Source organism: Fimicolochytrium jonesii (assembly GCF_025526975.1).
Source record: "Fimicolochytrium jonesii strain JEL569 chromosome Unknown EV422scaffold_42, whole genome shotgun sequence".
NCBI lineage: Eukaryota > Fungi > Chytridiomycota > Chytridiomycetes > Spizellomycetales > Powellomycetaceae > Fimicolochytrium > Fimicolochytrium jonesii.
Window position 1 is genome coordinate 154,361 of NW_026515709.1, and position 22,889 is coordinate 177,249.

The 22,889-nt window shown below is 54.8% G+C and overlaps 8 protein-coding genes across 8 annotated transcripts; 5 read left to right on the forward strand and 3 right to left on the reverse strand.

Moving 5' to 3' along the window:
* Nucleotides 1–904: 904 nt before the first annotated feature.
* On the reverse strand, nt 905–3,156 carry EV422DRAFT_501780 (uncharacterized protein; the record flags this gene model as incomplete). The annotated part of the gene is made up of 6 exons (XM_053068220.1): nt 905–1,216; nt 1,324–1,520; nt 1,599–1,837; nt 1,922–2,255; nt 2,412–2,484; nt 2,572–3,156. 6 exons carry the CDS (start codon nt 3,154–3,156, stop codon nt 905–907), a joined length of 1,740 nt encoding a protein of 579 aa, XP_052920981.1.
* Nucleotides 3,157–3,453: 297 nt separating this feature from the next.
* Nucleotides 3,454–4,328, forward strand: EV422DRAFT_572230 (putative ribose-5-phosphate isomerase B; the record flags this gene model as incomplete). The annotated part of the gene is made up of 2 exons (XM_053073089.1): nt 3,454–3,663; nt 3,966–4,328. 2 exons carry the CDS (start codon nt 3,454–3,456, stop codon nt 4,326–4,328), a joined length of 573 nt encoding a protein of 190 aa, XP_052920982.1.
* A 511-nt stretch (nt 4,329–4,839) lies between these two features.
* EV422DRAFT_572231 (uncharacterized protein) lies at nt 4,840–6,216 on the reverse strand (the record flags this gene model as incomplete). The annotated part of the gene is made up of 1 exon (XM_053073090.1): nt 4,840–6,216. The coding sequence occupies one exon, from the start codon at nt 6,214–6,216 to the stop codon at nt 4,840–4,842; it is 1,377 nt and encodes a 458-aa protein (XP_052920983.1).
* A 301-nt stretch (nt 6,217–6,517) lies between these two features.
* EV422DRAFT_551792 (uncharacterized protein) lies at nt 6,518–8,909 on the forward strand (the record flags this gene model as incomplete). The annotated part of the gene is made up of 6 exons (XM_053071853.1): nt 6,518–6,592; nt 6,682–6,765; nt 7,297–8,182; nt 8,252–8,364; nt 8,435–8,621; nt 8,755–8,909. 6 exons carry the CDS (start codon nt 6,518–6,520, stop codon nt 8,907–8,909), a joined length of 1,500 nt encoding a protein of 499 aa, XP_052920984.1.
* A 584-nt stretch (nt 8,910–9,493) lies between these two features.
* On the reverse strand, nt 9,494–11,371 carry EV422DRAFT_334622 (thioredoxin-like protein). The gene is made up of 5 exons (XM_053066388.1): nt 11,052–11,371; nt 10,924–10,981; nt 10,480–10,844; nt 10,136–10,405; nt 9,494–10,061 (listed from the first exon to the last, which is right to left on the reverse strand). Exons 1-5 carry the CDS (start codon nt 11,166–11,168, stop codon nt 9,681–9,683), a joined length of 1,191 nt encoding a protein of 396 aa, XP_052920985.1. The 5' UTR covers nt 11,169–11,371; the 3' UTR covers nt 9,494–9,680.
* A 1,806-nt stretch (nt 11,372–13,177) lies between these two features.
* Nucleotides 13,178–14,893, forward strand: EV422DRAFT_334833 (uncharacterized protein). The gene is made up of 5 exons (XM_053066389.1): nt 13,178–13,242; nt 13,343–13,710; nt 14,094–14,219; nt 14,291–14,711; nt 14,789–14,893. Exons 2-4 carry the CDS (start codon nt 13,480–13,482, stop codon nt 14,621–14,623), a joined length of 690 nt encoding a protein of 229 aa, XP_052920986.1. The 5' UTR covers nt 13,178–13,242; nt 13,343–13,479; the 3' UTR covers nt 14,624–14,711; nt 14,789–14,893.
* Nucleotides 14,894–16,015: 1,122 nt separating this feature from the next.
* Nucleotides 16,016–20,279, forward strand: EV422DRAFT_547496 (importin beta-2). The gene is made up of 12 exons (XM_053071602.1): nt 16,016–16,283; nt 16,412–16,567; nt 16,673–17,005; nt 17,107–17,555; nt 17,619–18,576; nt 18,646–18,753; nt 18,816–18,983; nt 19,058–19,256; nt 19,327–19,507; nt 19,577–19,692; nt 19,769–19,827; nt 19,909–20,279. The coding sequence occupies exons 2-12, from the start codon at nt 16,469–16,471 to the stop codon at nt 20,011–20,013; spliced, it is 2,775 nt and encodes a 924-aa protein (XP_052920987.1). The 5' UTR covers nt 16,016–16,283; nt 16,412–16,468; the 3' UTR covers nt 20,014–20,279.
* A 357-nt stretch (nt 20,280–20,636) lies between these two features.
* EV422DRAFT_510143 (uncharacterized protein) lies at nt 20,637–22,579 on the forward strand (the record flags this gene model as incomplete). Its single annotated transcript, XM_053068904.1, has 2 exons — nt 20,637–21,252; nt 21,429–22,579. The coding sequence occupies 2 exons, from the start codon at nt 20,637–20,639 to the stop codon at nt 22,577–22,579; spliced, it is 1,767 nt and encodes a 588-aa protein (XP_052920988.1).
* Between the last annotated feature and the right edge of the window lie 310 nt (nt 22,580–22,889).

Sequence of the window (22,889 nt, forward strand, 5' to 3'; positions counted from 1 at the left end):
GAAATGACATCCAACTCATACCTGGATCACTCGCCAACGGCACACCAGCGCCAGACCCGCCTACGCCGCCACCTGCTCCTGCACCGGGGGATTTACCGTACTGCGGCGGTTTGGTGTTGTCGGAGAGGACAAAGTCTGAACAAAATCGAACGGCCGTGTGAGGAGTTTTCAGCTTTCCTTCCGCCCCCCCGATGTCATCCCTCCCGTTGATCCCTTGTTTCTCATCGTCCAGCACACCATCAGCCACGCTGCCGCCACGAATCCTCCCACCCGGGCGCGTCAAATTGACACGCCCCCCCCCCCCCCCCCCCCCCCAATAATCCTCCCTCCCCCCTACTCCCCGTTGTTGCCATCAAAACATACTCTGGAATTCCAACTGAGCCTCCGGCGAGTCATCGATCTACCACACCAAACAGCCATAGTCCCAAGTTAGTCACGGCCATATGAACGAGCGAGAAGATGCGGTCACGATGGGGGTGATCGCGGCCCCGCCTTGTGTCTGGGAATGGGGGAGCGGTGAGGGGAAGGGACTTACGGGGTTATCGAGGTCGTTGAGTGCGCCGTAGCCTGCCATTTTGAGGAGGGTGGGTGTATGTGAGGGCGCTCGGGAGTATGTGGGATGCTTAACCCGTGTCTCTCTCGTGCGGTGGAAGTCTCGAGTGGGTGGAAGTGGGAAGTGGGTGATTGCCTGCCCGCGCGTTGTGAGCCGCGTATGAGGACTTTTACCACCTCAAACAAACATAAGTCGAGACGTTCTTTCTTTGCAGAGTTTCCCCACTACATACATCCCCGTCCGTCCCATCTTGCATACGTGAATGAAATATGCACATGCTATTGGGGCGAGTCCTATCCAATTCTCAAAACATTTCTCGGCTAGTCCAGCACAAAATCGTCGAATGATAGTCTACAACTTAGCCCTAACCTTCCCCTCCTCCTTTGCCCCCTCTCCCTCCTTAACTATAATCTCCGCAACCACCCTCCTCTGCACCTTCCCCGTCGCCGTCTTCGGCACCTCACTCCTGATCCATATCTTCCCGGGCACTTTAAATGGGGCAAGAAGCTTGGAGGCGTGGGCGAGGAGGTCTTGTTCTGTTAACTGCGTGGAGGAGGAAGAAGAGGGTTTAGGGACGACGACGGCTTCTATTTCTTGGCCGTAGATGGTGGAGGGGACGGGGAAGGTGACGGCTTCGGCGACGAGGCGGTGTTGGAGGAGGACCTGGGGGTCGTGGGGGTCGAGACGTGAGTGGAAGAGATGACAGCGCAATCATGACAAGGATATGTGCCAACGCCTCAACCTAAACCCCATCTCTCGACAGGACATACCTGATCAATCTCAACCGGACTGATCTTCTCCCCACCTCGATTGATCTGCTCTTTGCTCCGTCCCACAAGGTACAAGAACCCCATAACATCAAAGTAGCCCAGGTCGCCTGTTCGGAAGTACTTCTGGCTCGGGTCGGAGGGCGCGGCTGGGTCCGGGTAGAACGATTCGGCGGTAGCTGTTGGGTTGTTGTGGTATGCTGTTTGCACGGGGATTAAGGGAGATGAGAGGTAGGAAATTGACGCGCCCATGGTGGGAGGGATCAACGAAAACTCACCGGTAATGACATTGGGTCCACGCACGCAGACCTCGCCCGTCTGACGCGCCCGGGTAGGTTGGCCCTGCTCGTCGAGGACAATGACGTCGACGCCCTGTCCGCGGCCCACAGAGCCCGGTTTGCGCATGCCTGGGGGCAGGAAGTTTGCGGTCATTTGGTGGGCGGCTTCGGACATGGCGTAAGCTTCGATGACGGGGGCGCGGAAGGTCTTTTCAAGGGATAGGAGGGTAGCTGGGGCGCTTTTAGTATGAAATGGGGTTCGGGGTTAGTGTCTACGTGCCCATGTACCACCCGACTTTATAGCGAAGGGAAATGCAACTCACAGACTGGAACTACAACTCCTGATAAACCTCAACTTCCCACTCGTCCCCAAATACGTCTCCTTGGCTTTCAACAGAAGCATCTGATGTATAGTGGGCACCGCCGAGTACCACGTCGACCCGTGCTCGATGAAGTCTGTCCAGAAGCGCGTGACGCTGAATTTGGGGGGTACGACGGTTGTGCCACCGGAGTTCAGGGTGGAGAGCAGCACGCCGATGAGGCCGTGCACGTGGAAGAGAGGCATGACGAGGTAGGAGACGTCGGCGGCGGTGAGGCGGTAGGTGGATTGGATGTTGGAGAGGGTGTGCAGGATGTTGGCGTGTGTCAGGGGGACCCCTAGTAAATCAGCGCGTTTAGTAAATCGTTTAGAGCGGTCGGTCGGGGCAGAAGGTGGTTGAACGACATCCTGCTCGCTCCGCTCGCGACAAGGATGTGGAGCTGCCGGGAGCAGAGCCGCTCGCTTCGCCCGCAAAGGTTCAGACACTCGCGTACCTTTAGGCCTCCCGGTCGTCCCACTCGTATGAAGCATCAACGCGACATCATCTGCCACTGGTGCTCCCCTCTCCTTTGGCTGAACAACCGGCCCCATCATAGCATTACCACCTCCACCACCGACAAGTGTAGCCACAATCTCAGGCTCAATAACCTCAACCTTCTCCCTCTTAACCCTCTTCTTCCTGGGTCGATCCTTCCTCAGCACATCCTTGATCTCCATCGCAACCTCAAATACGGGAACTGCGTGACCAACGATGTCAATAGCTTTCTGGACATTGCTCAAAATGGAAGAGTCGCCCTTTGGCACAACCACGACTTTACTCCCGACATCCTTCAGATAGAACGCAATCTCGTCGGCCGTATAAGCGGGATTCAACGGGTTCGCGACCGCTCTCGCCGCCGTCGTCGCAAAAAACACCGCAATATGTTCCACCGAGTTCGGAATCAAATACGTCAGCACATCTCCAGGCCGGAGGTGTGAGAAGGGCGGCTGGATGGAGAGGGTTGCGATGGAGCGACGGAGCTGGGCGTAGTAGATCTTGAGGGAGGGGTGGGTTTGTGTGAAGGGGACGATGAGGGCGGGCGAGTAGGAGTCGCGGAGGATTTCGTTGAGGTTTGCGTAGGGGCTGAGGGAGGGGCGTTTTGCATTGCTCACGCCGCTGGTGCCGTTGGAGTGGTGGGTGACGGAGGTGGGGATGGGCGGGCCGGGGTCGCGGCCTAAGATGTAGTTGCGGACGACCATCTTCGTGCTCCAAAGAGGGGGGGATTCAGTGGCTCTTGCGGGTCCGGAGAGTGCTACTAAGGGGAGACGCAGGTGCAGCCGAGTGTGGATATTGGAGCTGTTTTCCCAAACAACGTTGGGTGGAGAAAAGAGACCGTCGAGACTCGAGAGAGCGCCGATGCCGAACGTCGAGAGAAGGGGAAACGAACACCTTGTGACGTGTGACAAACCGCCCGCCGCCGTGATGACTTGCGCGTGAAGAACCTCCAAGAGAGCCAAGAGCCCCCAGACGTTCATCCCACCCCACGAACAACAACCATGCCCCGCTCACCCCCCTCCTCCCTCAACCTCTCCTCAGCGGTCCTCCACCGCCACCTCAACTCCTCCATACCCGCAAAAAACCTGCTCATCATCGCCAGTGACCATATCGGGATAGACCTGAAGAAGACCATAAGGGAATTCTTGACGAATGATAGGGCCGGCGAGGGGTGGGATGTACTTGATGTCGGGCCGCATGACGCCGCGAGGGTGAGTTCCGAGCGATAGTGAGGATGTTGCGAGAGGGTTGGCGATATGAGCTTCAGGGTCGGAGCGATAGGGAGGAGGATGCTTGAGGGAAGTCCAATTACGCCGGAGCGCAAGAATGCTTTTCACACTCGAGGCCAACATCGTCGTCGCGAGCGAAGCGAGCAGGATGTCGTTCATGCATCACTTCACGTCGTTCAACTCTCGCCCAACATCCTCGTCGCGAGCGTCAGCTAGCAGGATGTGATTTAATCCATCATCGCATCTCGTGTCCTGACGTTGACCACACCCTCTCTCACCCACAGTGCGACTACCCCGACTACGCCCGCCTCGCCGCCGAAGCGGTCCTCTCCAAAGACAAGCCCTCACCGACCTCCTCCTACACCACCCGTCTCGGGGTCTTGATCTGCGGCACGGGCATCGGGATGTCGATCGCCGCCAACAAAGGGCAGGGGATCCGGTGCGCGCTGTGTCATGACCAGTACACGGCGACGATGGCGCGGCAGCATAATGATGCGAACATGCTGGCGCTGGGGTGCCGGACGACGGGCGCGGATGTGGCGAAGGGGATTGTGGCGAGTTTTCTGGGGACAAGGTTTGAGGCCGAGCATCATGTGGAGAGGTTGCGGAAGTTGCATGCGTTGGAGGGAGTTAGGTATTCGCTCTAGGATGGGGAGGGAGTGTGGATATCGCATTCTCGACGATCAAGAATTGTGGCCGTCGGCGGCAGGGTCGAGAGGGCGGGCGATGGGATGGGTACGAAAGGCGAGACGGCATCAACACAGCATGCCACATTTGGCATATTGGTCCGGGAACACACCGTCGGCTTCGACTCTCGGACCCAATGCCATCCATATACTGTACTCGGCGCTGGATGATACGTTAGAATAGCCAGCTTCTTCCGGCGTAGCACACTTGTCCGCACCGTCCCGCCCACTCCTCATTGGAATAGTACACCCCTCTCGGACGTAGGATCTCTTTCCCCTACAAGGAGAATCATCTCCGAAAGGGGGTTGAAACCTGTGCCTATCTCATTAGCTAGTTCATCACCATAATTCATTCATCAAAAAGGCATAACGTCCCCATTTCACGTCATATAGAACCACCATACCATCTCGGGGAAGTATGTTCAGAAACACAGATCAAGACGCTATCCCTATACTATGGCCATCCCTATCCCTACAGATCATCCAACGACCCGGCTCCACCCCGCGACCGCGTCCTCCTCACCGGGGTACTCGCACCCGACCCCGACGGTGTGCGCGTCGTCTGCTTCCCATTCCCATTACTCGCATTGGCCCCTTTCCGTCCCACACCCGCACCCATAGCACCACCCCTTCCCCCCTCGCTCCTCCGCCTCATAGCCGACTTGGACACCGCGCTCAACCCAAGATGTCCCAACAGGGCTGGTGGGCCGTCTGCGTCTGATGATTCCGCATTTTCATCGTCTGAGGAGTTGGTAAAGATGGATTTGCCGTGGGTGAGGGGCTGGGTGAGGGTTGAGGAGGTGGGTTGGGGCGGGGCGGGGGGTTTGGGGTGGTTTGCGGTGGATGCGCGTGGCGGTGGTGGGGGGGATGGGGAGCGCCGTTTATGGGTTGTTGATGATGAAGATGCGGTGCGGCGAGGTGGGCTTTGGGTTTCGTCTGCATCTGAGATGCCTGTTTCGTTGTCGTCAGATACGGGAGCTGTAGCTAAGCCATCCGTACTCAAAGCATTGGCATTCCCACCCCGATTCCCAGCCGCCAAAAGCCTCAACGCCTCCTCGGCCTTCTGCGCCTCCCTCGCCAGCGCCTTATTCGCCCTACTCAACTCCCTAATCTTTTTCTTCTTCCCATTCAGCACCTCCTTGAACTTCTTATAAATAACCCGTTCAACCGCCACACGGTTCACTTTGATCCACTCCTCGTGTTCGGCGAGCACTTCCTCGCGCTGCCGTCGGAGAGAGTCGACTTTACGCGTCAGAGCGTCGGTGGAGGTGAGGGTGGATGTGCGGAGGTGTATGAGCTCGTCGATCCAGGCGAGCCAGGTGTAGCGGGATTGGTCCGGGGTGAGGGGTGTGAGGGGGAGGGAGCCGAGGGAGAATGATATGCCGCCGTCAAGCAGCAGTTCCCAGGTGAGATCGGCTTCGGCGGTGAAGGATGACGCGGGGCGGGTGGTGATGTTGAGGTTGAGGCGTTGGGTTTTGTAGAAGGTGCTGATGCCGCAGAGGGCTGTGCGGGTGGCTGCGAGATGATCTGGGGGGGAAATGTCCTCGGGACGGCAGGATGTGAGGTCGGAGGCAGTGATGGCGCGGGTCCAGACTGTGATGCCGTCCGTGACGCCCAGATTGCATACGACGGTGGAGGATGCAGTGAGGTCTGTGGTGGAGGTGAGGTCGTCGTTCCATTGAGTGCGGATGCGGTAGGTTGGGTTTGAAGATGAGGGTATGCCGTTGTCGTCGTGGTCGTCGTCTGAGGAGAACCTGCTTGTGCGGCGTCTTTTCTGCGCGGAGGAGGGGCGACTTGAGGGCGGTGGCGGGTCTGGGAGCAGGGTTGTGAAGAAGGTAGTGAAAGGCATGATGATATCTATGTAGTCGACAGCCGCCTTGGAGTGTCGCTCGCTCGCCCGACGCCTGCGAGAAAAAAGGGAGGGTCGCAGAACGAGGAGAAGAGCGAGGAGAGCGAAGTCCAACGCGTCTTCCGCGAGAGAGAGAGAAAGCAGGTTCCCACTCGCTCACGAACGGCACAGCAATAAACACTGACCGAGGACTCTCACACACACCAACACCCAAATGGCATCCTCACCGCCCCGCTTCCATCGGGCTCAGGCAGCTGTCGGTCCCGCTGCCTTCAAGAACGTCACAACCGCCCGCGTCCTCATGGTCGGCGCCGGAGGCATCGGCTGCGAACTGCTCAAGAACTTGGTTATGATGGGGATCGGCGAGGTCGAGGTGGTGAGTACGGGTTTGAGAGTCTCTTATGATGTTATGTTATGAGCGCTTGTGGTCAATCGGACTGACGACTTTGTGCGATTTTATCGTAGGTTGATCTGGATACTATCGACTTGTCCAACCTCAACAGGCAGTTCTTGTTTCAACATAAACATATTGGGAAGGCAAAGGCTCATGTATGTGTGGTTTTCATTGGCTGATTCGCGAGAGGGGGACTTTGGGGGGTGCTTTGCGAGGGAAAGAGGGGATGGAGCCGCGCCCGACGGGGAAACCTATGGGACGAGGAGTATGATCGAGGAGATTCCTATTCCTTGAGGGTTCCGAGCGATAGCGAGGAGAGTGCGAGGCGATAGCGAGCCAGACGTCAGCCATGCGAGCCGCGAGCGAAGCCAGCGTGGGTGTTGAACTGCAACGCGCGACAGCAGGTGCAGGGTTGATTCGGTTTGGGAGACCGTCAGGTCGACTAGAGCGAAAGCCTTCTGGTTTGCGATGGGAGCCCGAGCGATAGCGAGCGAGTGCGAGGGGAGCGAGCTACATTGCGCCCAAAGGCGCAATACTCTCCTAACACGATAGTTGGAAATGGTTGATGATTTGTTAATGGATGACGGATGACGGGTTGATGGGTTGACGGGTTGATGATTGTTCCTGGGTTCATGGTTGTTGATGGTTGTTGATGGCTTGAATTGACGAATTCACCCACCACATAGGTGGCACGCGAATCAGCACTCCAATTCAACCCAAAAGCCAACATCACCTCCCACCTCGCCAGCATCTTTGAATCCAGGTTCGACATCGCCTGGTTCAAATCCTTCGATCTCGTTCTTAACGCTCTCGACAACGTCGCCGCTCGAAAACACGTCAACGGAATGTGTCTCGCCGCCGGCGTGCCTCTCATCGAATCCGGAACCGAAGGATTCAATGGCCAGGTCATTCTGCACACCCACCCACTGACGAGCTGCTACGAGTGCGACGGCAAACCGAGCAAAAAGACATACCCCGTATGCACCATCCGCAGCACGCCGAGTCAGCCTATTCATTGTATCGTCTGGGCAAAGAGTTTTCTGTATAGTCAGCTCTTTGGGAAGCCGGAGGAGGAGGATGCGACGATTGATGAGGATGATGCGTCGGATAATGCAAAGGAGATGGCACATCTGCGGAAGGAAAAGGAGGCGCTTAACAGGCTTCGGGAGTCTGCAGGCACGGCAGAGTATGGCAAAATCGTCTTCCAAAAGGTGTTCACAGATGACGTGAAGGGTTTACTGGTCATGGAAGATCTGTGGAAGAGCCGGAAGCCGCCCACACCACTCGAGTACGACCAAGTAGCCTCCAAGACTTCGACCCCGTCAAATGGCGACACCCCAAACGCGTTAGAATGGGACCGCAAGATCTGGACGGTGCAAGAGAACACCTCAGTGTTTCTCGACAGTTTACAGAAACTCACGGCGACGTTGTTGGAGGAACGACGCAATGATCCCGACCATACGTTGGCATTTGATAAGGATGATGAGGACTCACTCAACTTTGTGACTGCTACTGCGAATTTGAGGGCGGAGGTGTATGGGTTGGAGAAGAAGAGCCGGTTTGAGGTTAAAGGTGAGGAGATTCTGGAATCCGCATAAGCGCGAGGCGAATTGTGACGCGCTGATCCCATTTGACGTCCAGAAATGGCGGGTAACATCATCCCCGCCGTCGCAACCACCAACGCCATCATTGCCGGCCTGATCGTCATGACCGCCATCAAAGTCCTCAGCGGCAAAGCCGACGCCTGCAAAAACGTAAGCCTCTTGTTCTCGCACTGACACTCCTCCATACCATACATAATACTCTCTCCTCTCGCCTCACCAGGCCTGGGTCTCCCAACAATCAGCAATCAACCCGGAACGTCTGCACAAACCGAATCCGCAATGCGGCGCCTGCTCCACCCACTCTTTCGTGCTCAGCATCGACGTTGACACCGCGACATTGGGTGAAGTCGTGGATGAGGTTATTGAACGGGATGCGATGCAGGAGGGGGATGACTTAGCGGCGGTCGGTTTGGGTGTTACCGGGGATGTAACTGTTATGGAGAATTCTAGGTAAGTTTATCGGTTATGCTTGATATTTTCTCAGCGCAAACGACACGGGTCCTTATACTTCCCGCTTTGCATATATCGCATCATTCAGAGTCCTCTACGACCCCGACTTTGACGACAACCGCTCCATGACCCTCTCCGCCCTTGGCGTCAAGCACGGCTCCAAGATCGTCGTCACGAACGAGGACGATGACTACCCGGACGGGAGCAGGAACTACTCGATCAATTTGTTTGTTCAGCATAGGTAACGTGTCTCGTTGTTCCGAAACACGTTGTGTGGCGTTGGGGATTGCGTGCCCTAATGGCCTTGTATCATGAACATAATAGCCCGTCGACAACAACCCCAACCCTCGACCCCCCAACCCGGACCCTCACCCCACGCCCACGCGCCGCCGACGTGCCACCCCCCGCACCGGACACAGCAACCAACCCACTCAAACGCTCCGCCACAGACGACAACGCCCCCATCGAAATCCTGGACGTGTTGGAGGACGACGATCTCGTCATGATGGACCACCCAAATGGGAATGGGGTACAGAGTGGGAAGGAGAGTAAGAGGCGGAAGGTGGAGGGTGGGGAGGCGATGCTCGAGTAGCGGGTATATATACCACATGTCCATGGTGAGGCGGGGGGTTGTGGATACGGTAGAATTAGGTAGTTAGCTGGAAATGAAAGCTGGATAGGGGGATGGAGCGCGGGTTTGTTCTGGCGCGGTGTATTTAGGTAGCTTGGCGTCATTGGTTGACAAGGAGGCGTGTGTGAGAACCGAGGGGTACATCCTAGAATGCACGCGGGGCGCGAATGTACGAGCTTCGTGTTGTATATGCATGTAACCGCAATTCCCACCGTTCGATGTGAACCCGTTGTGATGTAGTGAAGCGGATTTGAAGCCGTCCAAGTCTTACGCCGTTGGCTCGGTAAATACGATGCTGGGCAAAACGAGGGAGGATGGTATTCCGGAAGTCCAGTTGTATCACTGCTTGAAAGAACAACATCTACGTCTACCTACAAAAACTCCATCACAACTCCTCCCTAGCCTCCTCAACCTCCACGTCCTCAACCGCCTTCTCCGCAGCGTCCGCCTTCTTCTTCCCCAAGAAGGCGCGGAGGATATTCCTCCTAATAACAAAACTGTCCACTTTCGCCGGGTCGGTAGCCCCGCTCTTGATGATACGTTCAAGGCGGGCCAGTTCGGTGGTGGCAAAGTTAGGCTTGCCCGTGCTGATTTTCGTCATGACTTTGAGGTAGTAGGAGGCGAGTTTGTGGCTGAAATCAGGGACGGGGTTGGTGGTGATGACCTCCAGGGCTTTTTTGGCTTTGGTGAGGAGGCCGGTGCGGGCGTCGGAGGCGGCGGCGATGAAGTCGGAGGCGATGGCGTCGAGGGAGGCGATTCTTCCGGCCTGATATCACACAAGTAAAGAATCAGTCTTCTTTCTCCGCAAAGATGAAAACGCCAGAAGATGCAAGGACCAACCTCAGCGCTCAACGTGCCCCCAACAGTCCTGTAAGTCTTTGCCTTCTCGTTCAAAAAGTCGACAAAGTCCTGCTCGGTGCGGCCGCCGTTGTAATGCACGGGCTTCTCGGGGTCGCCGCCGGCAGGGAAAAACTTGATGGTCGGGTATCCCTCGATCCCGTACTTTTGGGCAACGTCGGAGGCGACTGTGGCGTCGAGGTTGGCGACGATGACGTGCGGCTCGCGGGAGAAGTCTTGCGCGACCTTTTCGTAGATCGGGGCGAGGTTTTTCTGGAGGGAGTCATTTTGTCATCAGATCCAGGGCTTCTCTTCGCCATCAGAGCCACTGCTACTGATTGACTTACGCAGTGACCACACCAAGGCGCATAAAACTCCACCAACACGTTGTTCTTCTTATTCTTCACGATCTCATCAAAGTTCGAGCTAGTCAACACCGTAACCGCAGTCTCAACCTTCTTCACGCGTGCACGGACCCCCGCCTTGCCATCAATAAAGCCGATGAAATCCTTCAGCTCGCGACCAGCGTTGTAGTCCTCCGGCGCGTCCTTCTTGCCCTTGGGGAACCATTTGAGGGTGGGGAAACCAGAGACGCCGAACCGTTGGCCGAGATCTTTGTGCTTGTCCGCGTCGACTTTGGCAATGATGACGTCGCCTTTGGCGTGCGCGTAGGCGGCGCCGAGCTCTTCATAGGTTGGGGCGAGGGACTTGCCTATGTGGTGGGGAGGGTAATTCGTTAGCAGGGATGTCACAATGGTCTGCGCTAGATCATGCCGAATATGGTTACGTACAGTGACCGCACCACGGTGCAAAGAATTCGACGAGCGCTGGTTTACTGCCATCGATATGCTATTTGAGAGTAACGGGGTGTTAGCTTGCGTTCTGCCCTAGTAGATTCCTTCAACCCTAGATTATGTACCTTGTCAAAGTTGTCCGCGGTAAGATCCAGGACGTGAGATGACTCTGATGCGCTGACCAGCCCCAAGAGGGCGCAAACCAGAACAAAGGCCGACAAGGCCTTCCAGGAGCGAGTCATTGTGCTGTTGGTGTTTGTATCAGTTGGGGCAGCTATGGCGTACAGCTAGGTTTATGTAGAATTGTGTCGGGTTTGGGGCAATTGCGGAGGCCAGGTTAGGAAATCACTTCATTTGCTCTTCTGTGTCCGTCATTCGAGACGCGCCGACGACTCCAACTGAGACGAGACGCACCCAAGACGGCTAGAACGTACATACAGTAGGCTGCCAGATATCAGGTTACGACGCCCCAAGGACACATCATCCCGAGCATAGCCACCGGCTCAAGTTGCCGACCCTCATGCAAATCCTTTCAGCACGACCGCTAGCCCAGGGCAGGACTGACAGCTGGCCGGTGACTTCTGGGTTGCACAGGGAGGCTCAACAACCCGTCGTAACCTGATATCTGGCAGCCTACTGTAGTCTGCTACGAATAAAAACTTCATAAACATACTCACAGCAGGTATTATTACGTATGGTGCCATTGCGCTACATCTATGCTTTAAAATCGCTCTTACGCATTTTTCTCTGTCTATCCGACCAGTTTCAGCCATCCCATAGCCACCGGAAAGCTCTCTCAACCGCCATGCCCCGTTCCCGCCGACCTCTACCCGCCAAGTTTCGGAAACTCCCGCCGTGGACTGCGGCCATCAGGTCCTCCTTCCCGACGTTCCCGTAGTGCCTTGCAATCACACGGAATCCGCTCTGTTCCGCCTGTGTAGCCTTTTTCCCACCTGGTTGATTCCATGCTCCCAGGATTTGGTTTGATTGGTTTGCTCGCGGCTTCGGCTAGGACAAAAGTAAATGGACCTGTATCATGTGTATCCGTGAGGGCCGCCCTATGCCGACTGCCCATGAGATAAAGTCATGCCGCCGCCGCTGTTATTACAGTTAGTTTGTCGCAACGTCATCTATTTCTGTCCTGGACGCGCTGTCGAATTTTCTGAGTAGACAACTGTCAACAGCAACTCTTCCGGATTTCTTCGCTCTTCAGTGACCCCACAATTTCTAAGTGGGTTCGAGGAGTAACTGAGCAGCTAGGAAACAACGGACTACCGCTCCGTCGATATGTCCGTCGTGCTGACGAAACTTACGAGCTTCCAGTTGGATATCTTCCTCTACGCTAACACACTATTCAGTCGAACTGTGCTTCTCTGAAACCGCGCTCACTTCGGACAAAACCCTCTGAAAAACCAGAAGCACAACCGCGTTTTCTTGAAGAATTGTTTCTAGAACATATTCCAGAAAAAGATCCTCTACTCTTCCCACCGCATTGAAGACCTACGCAACATATCATTCGAGATGACAATGGATCAGGCATCAACGGGAGCTCATCAAGAGGACCGGCAGCGTTCCTGAGACGGAATTCAGGCTGTCGGCTATCTTCGAGAATCAGCTGGCCGTCGCTGCGTCCCGCACGGAGAAGCTGGAGACTGCGCTCGTTGCTCTCGCAGACAACAAGCAAGCGGAAGCTATCACGGCCCTCGCAGACAAGTTGGAGAATGCGAACGACACCAAGCAGAAAGTTGTCCCCACTCTCGCAGACAAGTTGGAGAAAACGATGAACAATCAGGAGAATCGTTATTAGTATTGCAGACAAGCAAGAGAAGGCTGCACTCCGGGAATTTTCGCTGACTTGGGACAATCTGAGTGAAATTCTCGCCGCTCTGAGTGACGTGCCCGTCACGCCGGGCACGTCACGCCAAGTGTCGCGTCCATCTGCGAAAAGTGTTTGAAATCTCTTGAAGCCGTCCCGGAAGGACACCGGCTGCAAGAGGCATGGACTCTGCGAAGTTCCCGTTGATGGCATCACCATCCAGTGGCTGCACACAGGACTTACGGCAACCTCCGTTCAAGATCTTATCCATGAAAACGCAGTTTAGCCTTATGCGTCGAATGACCGACCATTTAGTGGATGTCTCCGAGGGACGCGTCGAGGCCTTTAAAAATCGGCCCCGAGGCTTGCCGAGGGGACTATTTGCAAGGCCAAGACAATTCATGGCCATTGATTTAGTTTCGCGATTGTCGTATGGTTGGAAGAGCTTTTAGGGGGCGAGAACTCCACTACCAATAGCTACCTCGTTTTCAACATTATAGGTGATATATGACGGAACGACTAGAATAGTGGGAACACCTCGTAAATACCCCGTAGCACCTCGTGGCCGTCGACTAAACATTGCTAACGGATTTCCTTTAGCCGGCACGACCCTTTTAAGAAATTGAGAGGTGCATCATAGCAAATCGCGTCGATGCATCCGGACAACTTTCTCGCGAGTCATTCGGACGCGTTCAGCCTTTCCCCTTCCTCCCCATGCCGAATTCTCTGACGCTCACATGCCCCGCAAACTGCCGGCGATGACAGACCCAGCAGCAGCTTCTCTCGCTGAATTGGCGATAGAGTCGCCCCTATGGACACCTTTCCTTCTCCCCACCGCTGACGGAACAACCCTCTCCCTCTTCATAAAAGCACACTTCACATCTCACTCTTACACCATCCTCGTTTCCGACTTTAAGCGATGCTGGATGGAGACAGCTAACGAGGCGGAGATAGCCCGGAAGATCAAGGTAGGAAGGTGGAGAAAGGAGACAGCGGGCTGCCGGAAGCGAATGGAGGGCCGGTGGTCCAGTGGTGTGTGAGCGAGCGATAGCGAATTGGGATGCTGGCGAGCTGGAGGACCTGTTCCTATGACCGAAGCCGAGGAAAGCGGCTTGCGCTGATTGTATTGAGTCATTAGTAAGGCTATGGGGCGAGAAACGCCCTGGTCGGAATGCTTGAGGAGATTGTAAAGCGCAAAATCGTCGTGGCGAGCGATAGCAAGCACGGATATATTTTGCGAGCTGAACACTCCGCCCCCAGTTTGCGGCGCGAGACCGATATCGAGGACATTCTCCACTTCGAACATCACGTCTGACGCTACGATCTCTCTCTCTGCTACTTCCTTTCTCAGACGTATGCAAAGAGTTTCGGTGGCACGCCTGTCGAGAAGATGGTGCCTTTCATTGAGGGTTATGTCAAGGAGCAAAAGGAGTCGGTCAAATATATGAGCGTCTTTGAGCCGGATGAAGCTGGGCAGGTGAGTTTGAAATGCGAAAGGGAGCTCGAGCGGTAACGAGCGAAGCGAGGACAATAGCTCAACCATCACAGCTCAGAATTCACGCTACAGGCCAAGTCGGCAGCGTCTCCTTCCGCTGGGTCTTTGAGCTCTCCCAACTTCACAGCGACGCTGTGGCACCCGCTTTTACCCCCGGAGATGTGCTCTTTACGCACCTGACGGTGCCCACGATCATCGTTGCCGCCGAACAGGAGCGCCGCTTGAAGCTCTTGCAGGCGGTGATTGAGAAGAAGGAGCGGGAGCTGCAGGAGTGTCACGAATCTTTGGCATTTCATAATGTCAGATATGCTCCGAGTGAGTGCCTGGGACCTGTTGAGCAGTTGAGGAAGCATGTGCCAGCGGAAAGTATGCATCGCATGCTATGACGTGGATGCTGATTGCTACGTGTCTCTCGCCGCTGCAGAACGATCGCAGCCCTTCTCTCAAGAAGCATTCACAAATGCAGCCGATGAGGTATGTAAATGCATATGGACGAAGGATCGTTGCTCGCCTTTTTCCACCTGCCCACATACTCACGCCCTACTTCTCAGGACTTCCGCTCCAGCCAAAAATCCCGGCCAAGTCCAACGAATCTCGTAACCTCCTTCTTCGCCCCGTCATCGCAACCCTCATCTTCATCCCATCTCTACAAACTAGCCCTGGAAGCTCTCACCGCCCCCGAGCCACCACCCGACGCCACATCCCCGACGACCCTTCCCGCGCCAACCCTCGGTACTAACCTCCCCACCCTGCCCCTCTCCACCGACGCGCACATGTTTGCCTCGCTCGACTCGCAGCAGCAGCACCAGCCCCAGCAGCAGCAGGCACCGGTGCAGGCAAGCACAGGGAATGCGGTGTTGGATGCAAAGGCCAAGATGGAGTTGGAGAAGGAGAGTGAGGATCGGAGACGGAAGGAGAGGGAGGAGGAGGTGGCGAGGTATCAGGCGGCGAGGGCGAAGAAGAAGAAAAAGCTTTTCTAGTGGGTTCAGGCGGAGAGAGGCAGATAAGTTGCCTGCAAAAGTTTCCTTTCGCGGTAATCGCGGGAAGTGAATGGCGTTGGACGAAGGACGAGACCGCGAGAGTGCCGCGATCTTTCACGCAGGAGGGACGCCGAGTCTGACTCCTCGCTCGCACGTACTGTACATAGCTGCCCTACTGAAGCATCATATTCGCATTTTCACATACCCAATGTACATACAAATAAGACCGTTGACCCGTGGATCCATCAAGGTCCAAACGCCAACAATCTCGGGTGATCTTTCGTACAGCGTAGCTGATTTTGCAGCGATGACAAGGGATGGTCGGGAGACAACTGGAGCGTGACTGCGACACCATCAGACCCAGGTGTCCGGCAAGCACCCCACACCGCCGCCGCTTCACAGCGTCCCACGGACATCACACATCCCGTCCTTTGGCTTTCTCCTTCCTCATAGTCTCGAGACGTGGAGGTTTGCACGCTGCTCAACGTATTACGATAAGTCTCAGAGCATGCACACCGTCCACCCCGATTCTCCCGATCCCGCGGTGCGAGAACCTCGTTGTCGTTTACATCTTTGACGTGCTAGAAAGGGGAAAGATAAAGATCGTCGGCCCGCTCGGCCTCGATGGCTAAAGGGCGCCCAGTTGCGTTCAGGAGACGGAAGCAAATGCGATCGGTCGGAAAGGATGCGAGGGAGATGAAAGCTGATGAAAGAGCACCACAAGTTCCACAACACAATCTTTTATCCATCGCATAGCCACGTGACTTCAAGTTAAGCTTTTTTGCCGCGGCCATTTCCCGTTTACATTAGGGCGTCTATACGGGCGCTAAACATTGGGGGCTCCCATGCGCGCTTCTCAGCTTAGAGCTTCATTCGGCGGCGAGAACCTGAGGCTCGCAGCTCTTGTTTCTGCCCATTTTCCCACGCTCTTCGCCAGCAGCCCCAATCCCTTCCCGACAAGCGGACCCTATATCTATCTGCGCGGCGTCGTCCTCCCGGCTCCAGGAACTGCCTATTTGTTGCAGGTCGTCGCTCGTAGGATCCTGAACAAACGCTGCCGAGTTTGGTAAGTCCCATTTCAAGCAGTTGCGCACCATTTGACATTTGCGGTTCCACCGCCTTGGTCAAGAGTAGAAACCAAAGATGTTGCCCGACCTGTTTGTCTTATCCTTCGTTCATCCTCCTGATATGTAGGTCCGAAATCTTAGTTCACCGCACCACAGCTTTCCTTCAGAGGATTTCGACGCGAATATGACCTGGCAACCGCGGCCCGAAGATCTGCAGCTGCTGATCCAGCTGTTGAACGACTCTATCTCTCCGGACAACGCCGTTCAGCAGAATGTCAGACAGGTAAGGACTGGGCTTTATTGCTTTGCCCGACTTTCGGTCAAGGCGTTCTTTCCGTGTTCGCATCAGACTGTCAGATGCTGACGTAGGAATGTTATCCAATCGCAGCGCCTCGACGAGTTTACAACAACCCCGGAATACCCCAACTACTTGGCATGCGTCATGGCAATGCCGGAGGTCGAGGCTCCGTCCAGAACAATTGCTGGGCTGACGCTAAAGAATTTCGTCCGTGCTCGCATGGAGACTCTGCAAGCTCAGCCGCAGAACTTGGAATTCATCAAAAAGGTCGTCGTCCAATCCGTTGCGGATCCTCAGGAGCCCGTCCGTCAAGCTGCAGGTTCAATCATCACAACGATTCTCTCTGTTGGACTCCACATATGGCCGGAAGTTCTTGGGTTGCTTGTCAATATGATTGATTCTCCGGAACAGCACACGGTGGAGGTATGTTTTCTCTGCTGAATGAGGTCGCACACCAGATTTCGCAGGCTTGTCCACTTTTCGGTGCTGATGACAACCCGGACTCACCTTTGCAATGAACACAGGGTGCTTTCGGAGCCTTGCAGAAGATTTGTGAGGATTCGGCAACCCGGCTGGATCCGGAAGCTGTCAATTTCATGATTCAGAAGTTCATTCACTTCTTCGGCAACCCCAACGCGAAAATCAGGGCTGCCGCCATCGACTCCTGTAACCAGTTCATCATTCCTCGGTCCCCTGGCTTGGAGGCCAACGTGACAGCGTTTGTCCAAGGGCTCTACGAGCGAACAGGCGACGCAGATTCTACCGTCAGGAAAAATGTGTGCCAGGCACTCGTCATGTTGCTCGAAGCGTATCCCGACCAGTTGATCCCTCAACTTGACAATGTTGTCAAGTTCATGTTGTACTGCACGGAGCAGAGTGATGAGGATGAGGTCGCTCTGGAGGCTTGTGAGTTCTGGCTTTCATTCGCGGAACAAGACGAGCTGAGGGATCATCTCGAAAACTACCTCCCAAAGTATGTCGCACGTAACCGCCTTCAAATGCGAAAACTGACTCGTACTAACAAAACAAATGTTAGCATTGTTCCTATCCTGCTGAAGGGGATGGTGTACTCGGAAGATGACCTGGTAATCTTGACCAGCGAGGCAGACGATGACGCCGCTGTCCCCGATGGCGAGCAAGACATCAAACCTCGTCACCACAAAGCAGCTGCGCACAAACTGGAGCGGGATGGTGCGGGTATTCCGACACAGCCTTCCCATCCCACTGGAAACGAGGACGATGATGATGAGAGCGATTTCGATGACGACGAAGACGAAGACGACGTCTACACCGAATGGAACCTCCGCAAATGCTCTGCCGCCGCTCTTGATGTCTTTGCGACCGTGTACGAGAACCAGCTTTTGGAGTACTTGCTGCCGCCGTTGAAGGAGGAACTCGCCCACTCAGAATGGGTGCACAGGGAATGCGGTATCTTGGCACTGGGTGCGATCGCGGAGGGATGCTTGTCCGGCATGATGCCCCATTTACCACAGCTGGTACCTCACCTTGTTTCCGGTCTGACGGATGCTCAGCCGCTTGTGCGCGCCATCACGTGTTGGACCCTTGGGCGATACGCTGGATGGGCTGTCAACCCTCCACGGGACTGGATTCATCAGCATTGCCCTACGCCAGAGCTACTGAATCAGCATCGCGAGATGTACTTCAAGCCCCTGGTGATTACGCTCCTTCAAGTCGTGCTCGATAACAACAAGCGCGTGCAAGAAGCCGCATGCAGTGCCTTGGCAACGGTAGAAGAGGAAGCCACAACGTTGCTCGCACCATACCTCGAACAAATTGTCACCACCATGGCGATGGCGTTTGGAAAGTACCAGAGCAAGAACTTGCTCATTCTATATGATGCCATCGGCACGCTCGCCGACTCTGTGGGTGCCCTCCTCAGGAACGAGAGGTATATCAACCTTTTGATGCAACCTCTGCACCAAAAGTGGGCGAGTATCGAGGATTCAGACAGAGGGATTTTCCCCCTGTTTGAGGTTCGTAGGATGGACGAGTGGTCTAGACGGCTTTGATCTCAGCGTGCTAATCTCGAAACAATTTTACAGTGCATGTCATCGGTCGCAACGGCCCTGGGACCAAATTTCCAGCCTTTCGCTGCGGAGGTGTGGCAACGATGCCTAAGGATCGTGCAGACCACCCTGGAGTACTACCAGGTATACGCCAGGTTGGCGATTCTCCACGTCGCGCATGGTCTCATATCAATACCCTTTCATAGCACGCTGCGCCCCTAAGCCACGAAGACTACGATGCACCCGATAAGGACTTCATTGTCGTGTCCCTTGACTTGCTATCAGGCGTCGCACAGGGTCTGGGACCGCAAGTGGAAGTGTTGGCAACATCCATACAACCTCCAGTCCTTTCACTGCTACCCGTCTGCATGCAGGTTCGTAGATCTACTGCTCGACGTTTTGCTTTCACAGGGATTCCGGATACTCACCCTTCACCTTGTCGTTCTAGGACCTCACACCCTCCGTCCGACAATCCGCATTCGCTCTTCTCGGAGATCTCTGCATCTCTGCATTCCCGCTGATTAAGCCCCACGTCAACCAGATCCTTCCCGAACTGATCAACCAGCTGCAAGGCGTAAACCTCTCCGACAGGGTTTCGGTTATCAACAATGCTGTGTGGGCGGCTGGCGAGATTGCGCTGAAACAAAGTACGTCTTGTCATAGGTTGTGATTGCGCGGTGTACTTATGATTAAGTGACCTCATTCTACCTTATGTAGAAGCGGAAATCGAGCCATGGGTGAACCCTCTCCTCGAGCGGTTGCTCCCTCTCCTGCGCGATGCCAAGCGTGACCACACACCACAAGCCATCACCGAGAATGCGGCCATCACTATCGGTAGGCTGGGTCTCGTGTGTCCTCAGCTCGTCGCGCCACATTTGTCGATCTTCATTGAACCATGGTGCGTAGCAATCTTTTGTCGTCGTGAAGTGCTGCTGGAAAGTACTGACGTGTCTCCCCAATGTCCCAGGTGTGAAGCTCTCCGGAACGTCCGCGACAACCTCGAGAAGCAGAGCGCATTCTTGGGTCTCTGCCGCATGATCGAGTTGAACCCTACGGGTGTTGTCAAGAGCTTTGTGTATTTTTGTAAGTTCATAGTACTTTGGATTATATTCCCTTTTTGACCCGTCGTGCTTAACAAAGTATACTCTCTTTTCTGCAGGTGACGCCGTTGCTCGATGGAACCAAGTATCGCCGGAGCTCGCGCAGAGCTTTGAATCGGTATGTGCTCTTACTGCGTCAAATGCATCCCGTCACATATGCCTGCTTTGCTTACCATTATTGCCCTCTTTGATTTGCTAGATTCTCGTCGGATTCAAGAATGCCTTCGGAGAGCAGTGGGTGGTCACATGGTCCAGCATCCCCCAAGCCATCAAGGACACGCTTACGGAACGATATGGTGTCTGAACAAGCAACATCCACGGTGATCATCCCAAACACCTCCCATTCAACCTCGTGCGGATCGAATAGCTGCGCGTCTCTTTTTATCTAGTCGTTTTATCTAGTCGTGCCTCTTCACCATCGCCCAACCCTTTGTTCCCTAGCTCCCCCTCATTGACTTCACTAACCCGCTGATCCGCCGCCTTGCCATACGGGCAATATTCTTGCATCCCTCAGCCCAGAAGCAAGGTAGTAAGATTGCTTTTTACATATATATTTCTTCTCGATGCTCATTTTTTTTTGTGATGGAAGGTTGTTTGATGGACGTTTTGAGGGGGCAGTCTTCACGCGTCCCACCCAGGTTCCCACCCAGTCCCTCCAATCCCGTCAAGTTCACTCACCATCAAGACGCTTTATAGACAGTACAGGTACAGATGGCCATCGTGTCGTCTCATCCTTGAGAGAGAAATGGCACGTTTCAAAGGATAAACGCATAACGCCTATCTGTACATACACTCGGTGACCGTGATCGATACCAAACTTCTGTTTGCTGCCAAACCTTGCTCAGTCAGTTTCCCACGGAACTCTTCAAGCTTTCCTGCCGCCAACAAGGAGCTACAGAGTAACGACGTGGGACGAAGAGCACAACGATGCCTGTCCCCGAGAGCCCGTTGTATCCAGGTTTCATCGGCGACCTCTCCAGGTTCTGCGATTTGGACGTGCTTCGCAAGCTCGCGCGCATCTTTCCAGCTTCCGAGTTCCCAATCGCTCGATTGCATCGCCGTTTCCGAACGTTCTTTGACGATTACCTTTGCATACCGTCGCCGTCAGAAATCGCAGCGAGAGCGGCATCATGGGAGCCGGTGAACCGAAACTTTGACCACGTCGCGGAGAGTCCCGATGGAATAGAACCGCCACTTTCCGCAGAGGAATACCTTCTGAAGATATACCTGTCCCGGCTCCAGGACTTTGCTGATCGGTTGGAGACTTGCAAGGACATACTGTCTGCGAACATGGTGTCTCCGGAAATCGGCTCTACTGGTGCCAAAGTATTGCTCTCGCGTCGACTGGCGGTGTCAAACGATCAGTACGCTCTGCCCCCCGATGCCGTCCATCATGTTCTGCACTCCGTCGTATCCATCCCGAAGGCGTCGATGGCGTCGAAAGCGTCTGATGCAGGCAGTGCTGTTGGGGAATGCACCCTGATATACCTGGAAGCTTGCGCTCTCACGCCGGGCGATTTCACTCACGGATCTGCGTCTCTACGTTGCTTTCGCGGAGGAACCCGACACGGCATTTGAGGTGCTCGAAGTTAAGGAGAGAAACATGGGATGCAGGAGAAAATGCGGAGCGCCGTTCCGGAACTATGCGCTTAGACCTGTTCAAGCGGGCTTGCGAATTTATCTTTGGGTCGCTGAGCATCCCTCTGGATATTTCTGTAGACCACCTCTTCCGCCTCTGGTGGCCACTACTGTTGCCATTCGTTCATCGCGATGCAATCCTGCTTGCAGGGTTATGGCCGAATACTGATGGTGGGATGCACACAATCAGCATTTTCGATGACGAGGAGAGGCGTCGGGAAATCCGAAACTGGCGCTCTCAGCTTAACATTCGAACGTCAAATCACAGCACCGATGGAAACTATGTGAAACCTAGTTTGAATTGGGGCGATACTGAGAATGATCTGTGTACAGCCGAAATCGATCGTATTTGGAATGATTTGGAAAGAACGCTGTTCGGTCGCGCTCATTACAATCTGTCAATATCGACGCATCTGCTGGATTCGCTTATCAGCACTATCCGCAAAATGCAGTGGCGGGCTCGTAACAGTTGGCCTCTAAGTATTGAAGGAAAGCCAGAAACGTACGGAACACTTTCCCTGGCGTCAGCGTTCGCCAAGGATACGAAGCCAAGTGACGAAGTGGCACAACCCGCCTTAGACCTGAACCGGATGCAAACCGCGCTGCCCGGCTACGACGCTTGGATACAAACCAGCAACATCACCGTCGTTGACGGCCTCTCCACGTCGGGGTTGGTCACGGCGTGTGCCACCTTTGACCAAGTGAAGGTTGTGTTTGACATGTCTTGCGCAAGCTGCTCAGGAGATGCGACCCAGCTTTCGCCAACACGCATCTCTTTTGAAATGTCCTACTTCTGGAGGGATGGACCTGGCCCAATCCTTCTCGAGAATCACATGTGCATAGTCGCCGACGTCCCTGCGGTGGACGAAAAACCAGCCACTAGAATCACGCTCATAGACACAAAGTGTTCGGCGAGGGATGCGGGTCATGATCACCGGCGCTGGCCTGCTATTGTAGACCTGATGCATGAACTTGGGGTCAGGGTCCCTCACAATGCTCCAAAACCCGAAACCCTCTCGCCTCGTACAAGGTACACACCGCATATTGGGTGGACACCAGACAACTTTTTCCGCTGGCTAGTCGCATTTTGCTGCACCGCCTTCCCTCACGTTCTCATTCAGTACTTCGACCCTGATTTGGAGTTCGGACTGATCGATATTTCGCCAGTGGCCGATGACGGAATCTTGAACGTTGCGGCTTATGCGGTGTGGCATGACCCTATAACGATTTGATCGCGGTTCACCACTTCCGCATCATGTTGGGCAGGTCATATCTATACCTACTTCGTCCTAATAATTCTTCAAAGCACATTTTATAGTTAGGAGATGACAGGCACATCAAATGCATGAGTAGAATCCCTCCGCGGCCAAAGGGCATCGGATGAAGCCATTTGAAATGGAGGTCGTTTCCTTCCATCATGGCGAGCATTAGTTGGAACTAAAGACGAACGGCACCATCTACCAGCCTTACGACCACCGTAAATCTCCCCCAGCGAGAGGCTGGTCCTGCTCATTTGCTTGTGGACCACGCCACCTTGTGTAA

Excerpts from the sequence above, each read along its gene's own strand:
- EV422DRAFT_334622 (XM_053066388.1), bottom strand. The coding sequence starts at position 11,168 with ATGACTCGCTCCTGGAAGGCCTTGTCGGCCTTTGTTCTGGTTTGCGCC. Across the intron at positions 10,845-10,923 it reads TGCACCGTGGTGCGGTCACT|GCAAGTCCCTCGCCCCAACC; the intron begins GTACGTAACCAT and ends CCCACCACATAG. Across the intron at positions 10,406-10,479 it reads CGCCTTGGTGTGGTCACTGC|AAAAACCTCGCCCCGATCTA; the intron begins GTAAGTCAATCA and ends GACTCCCTCCAG.
- EV422DRAFT_334833 (XM_053066389.1), top strand. The coding sequence starts at position 13,480 with ATGCCCCGCAAACTGCCGGCGATGACAGACCCAGCAGCAGCTTCTCTC. Across the intron at positions 13,711-14,093 it reads AGATAGCCCGGAAGATCAAG|ACGTATGCAAAGAGTTTCGG; the intron begins GTAGGAAGGTGG and ends TTCCTTTCTCAG. Across the intron at positions 14,220-14,290 it reads AGCCGGATGAAGCTGGGCAG|CTCAGAATTCACGCTACAGG; the intron begins GTGAGTTTGAAA and ends CAACCATCACAG.
- EV422DRAFT_547496 (XM_053071602.1), top strand. The coding sequence starts at position 16,469 with ATGACCTGGCAACCGCGGCCCGAAGATCTGCAGCTGCTGATCCAGCTG. Across the intron at positions 18,984-19,057 it reads TGCTACCCGTCTGCATGCAG|GACCTCACACCCTCCGTCCG; the intron begins GTTCGTAGATCT and ends TTGTCGTTCTAG. Across the intron at positions 19,508-19,576 it reads TCGATCTTCATTGAACCATG|GTGTGAAGCTCTCCGGAACG; the intron begins GTGCGTAGCAAT and ends CCAATGTCCCAG.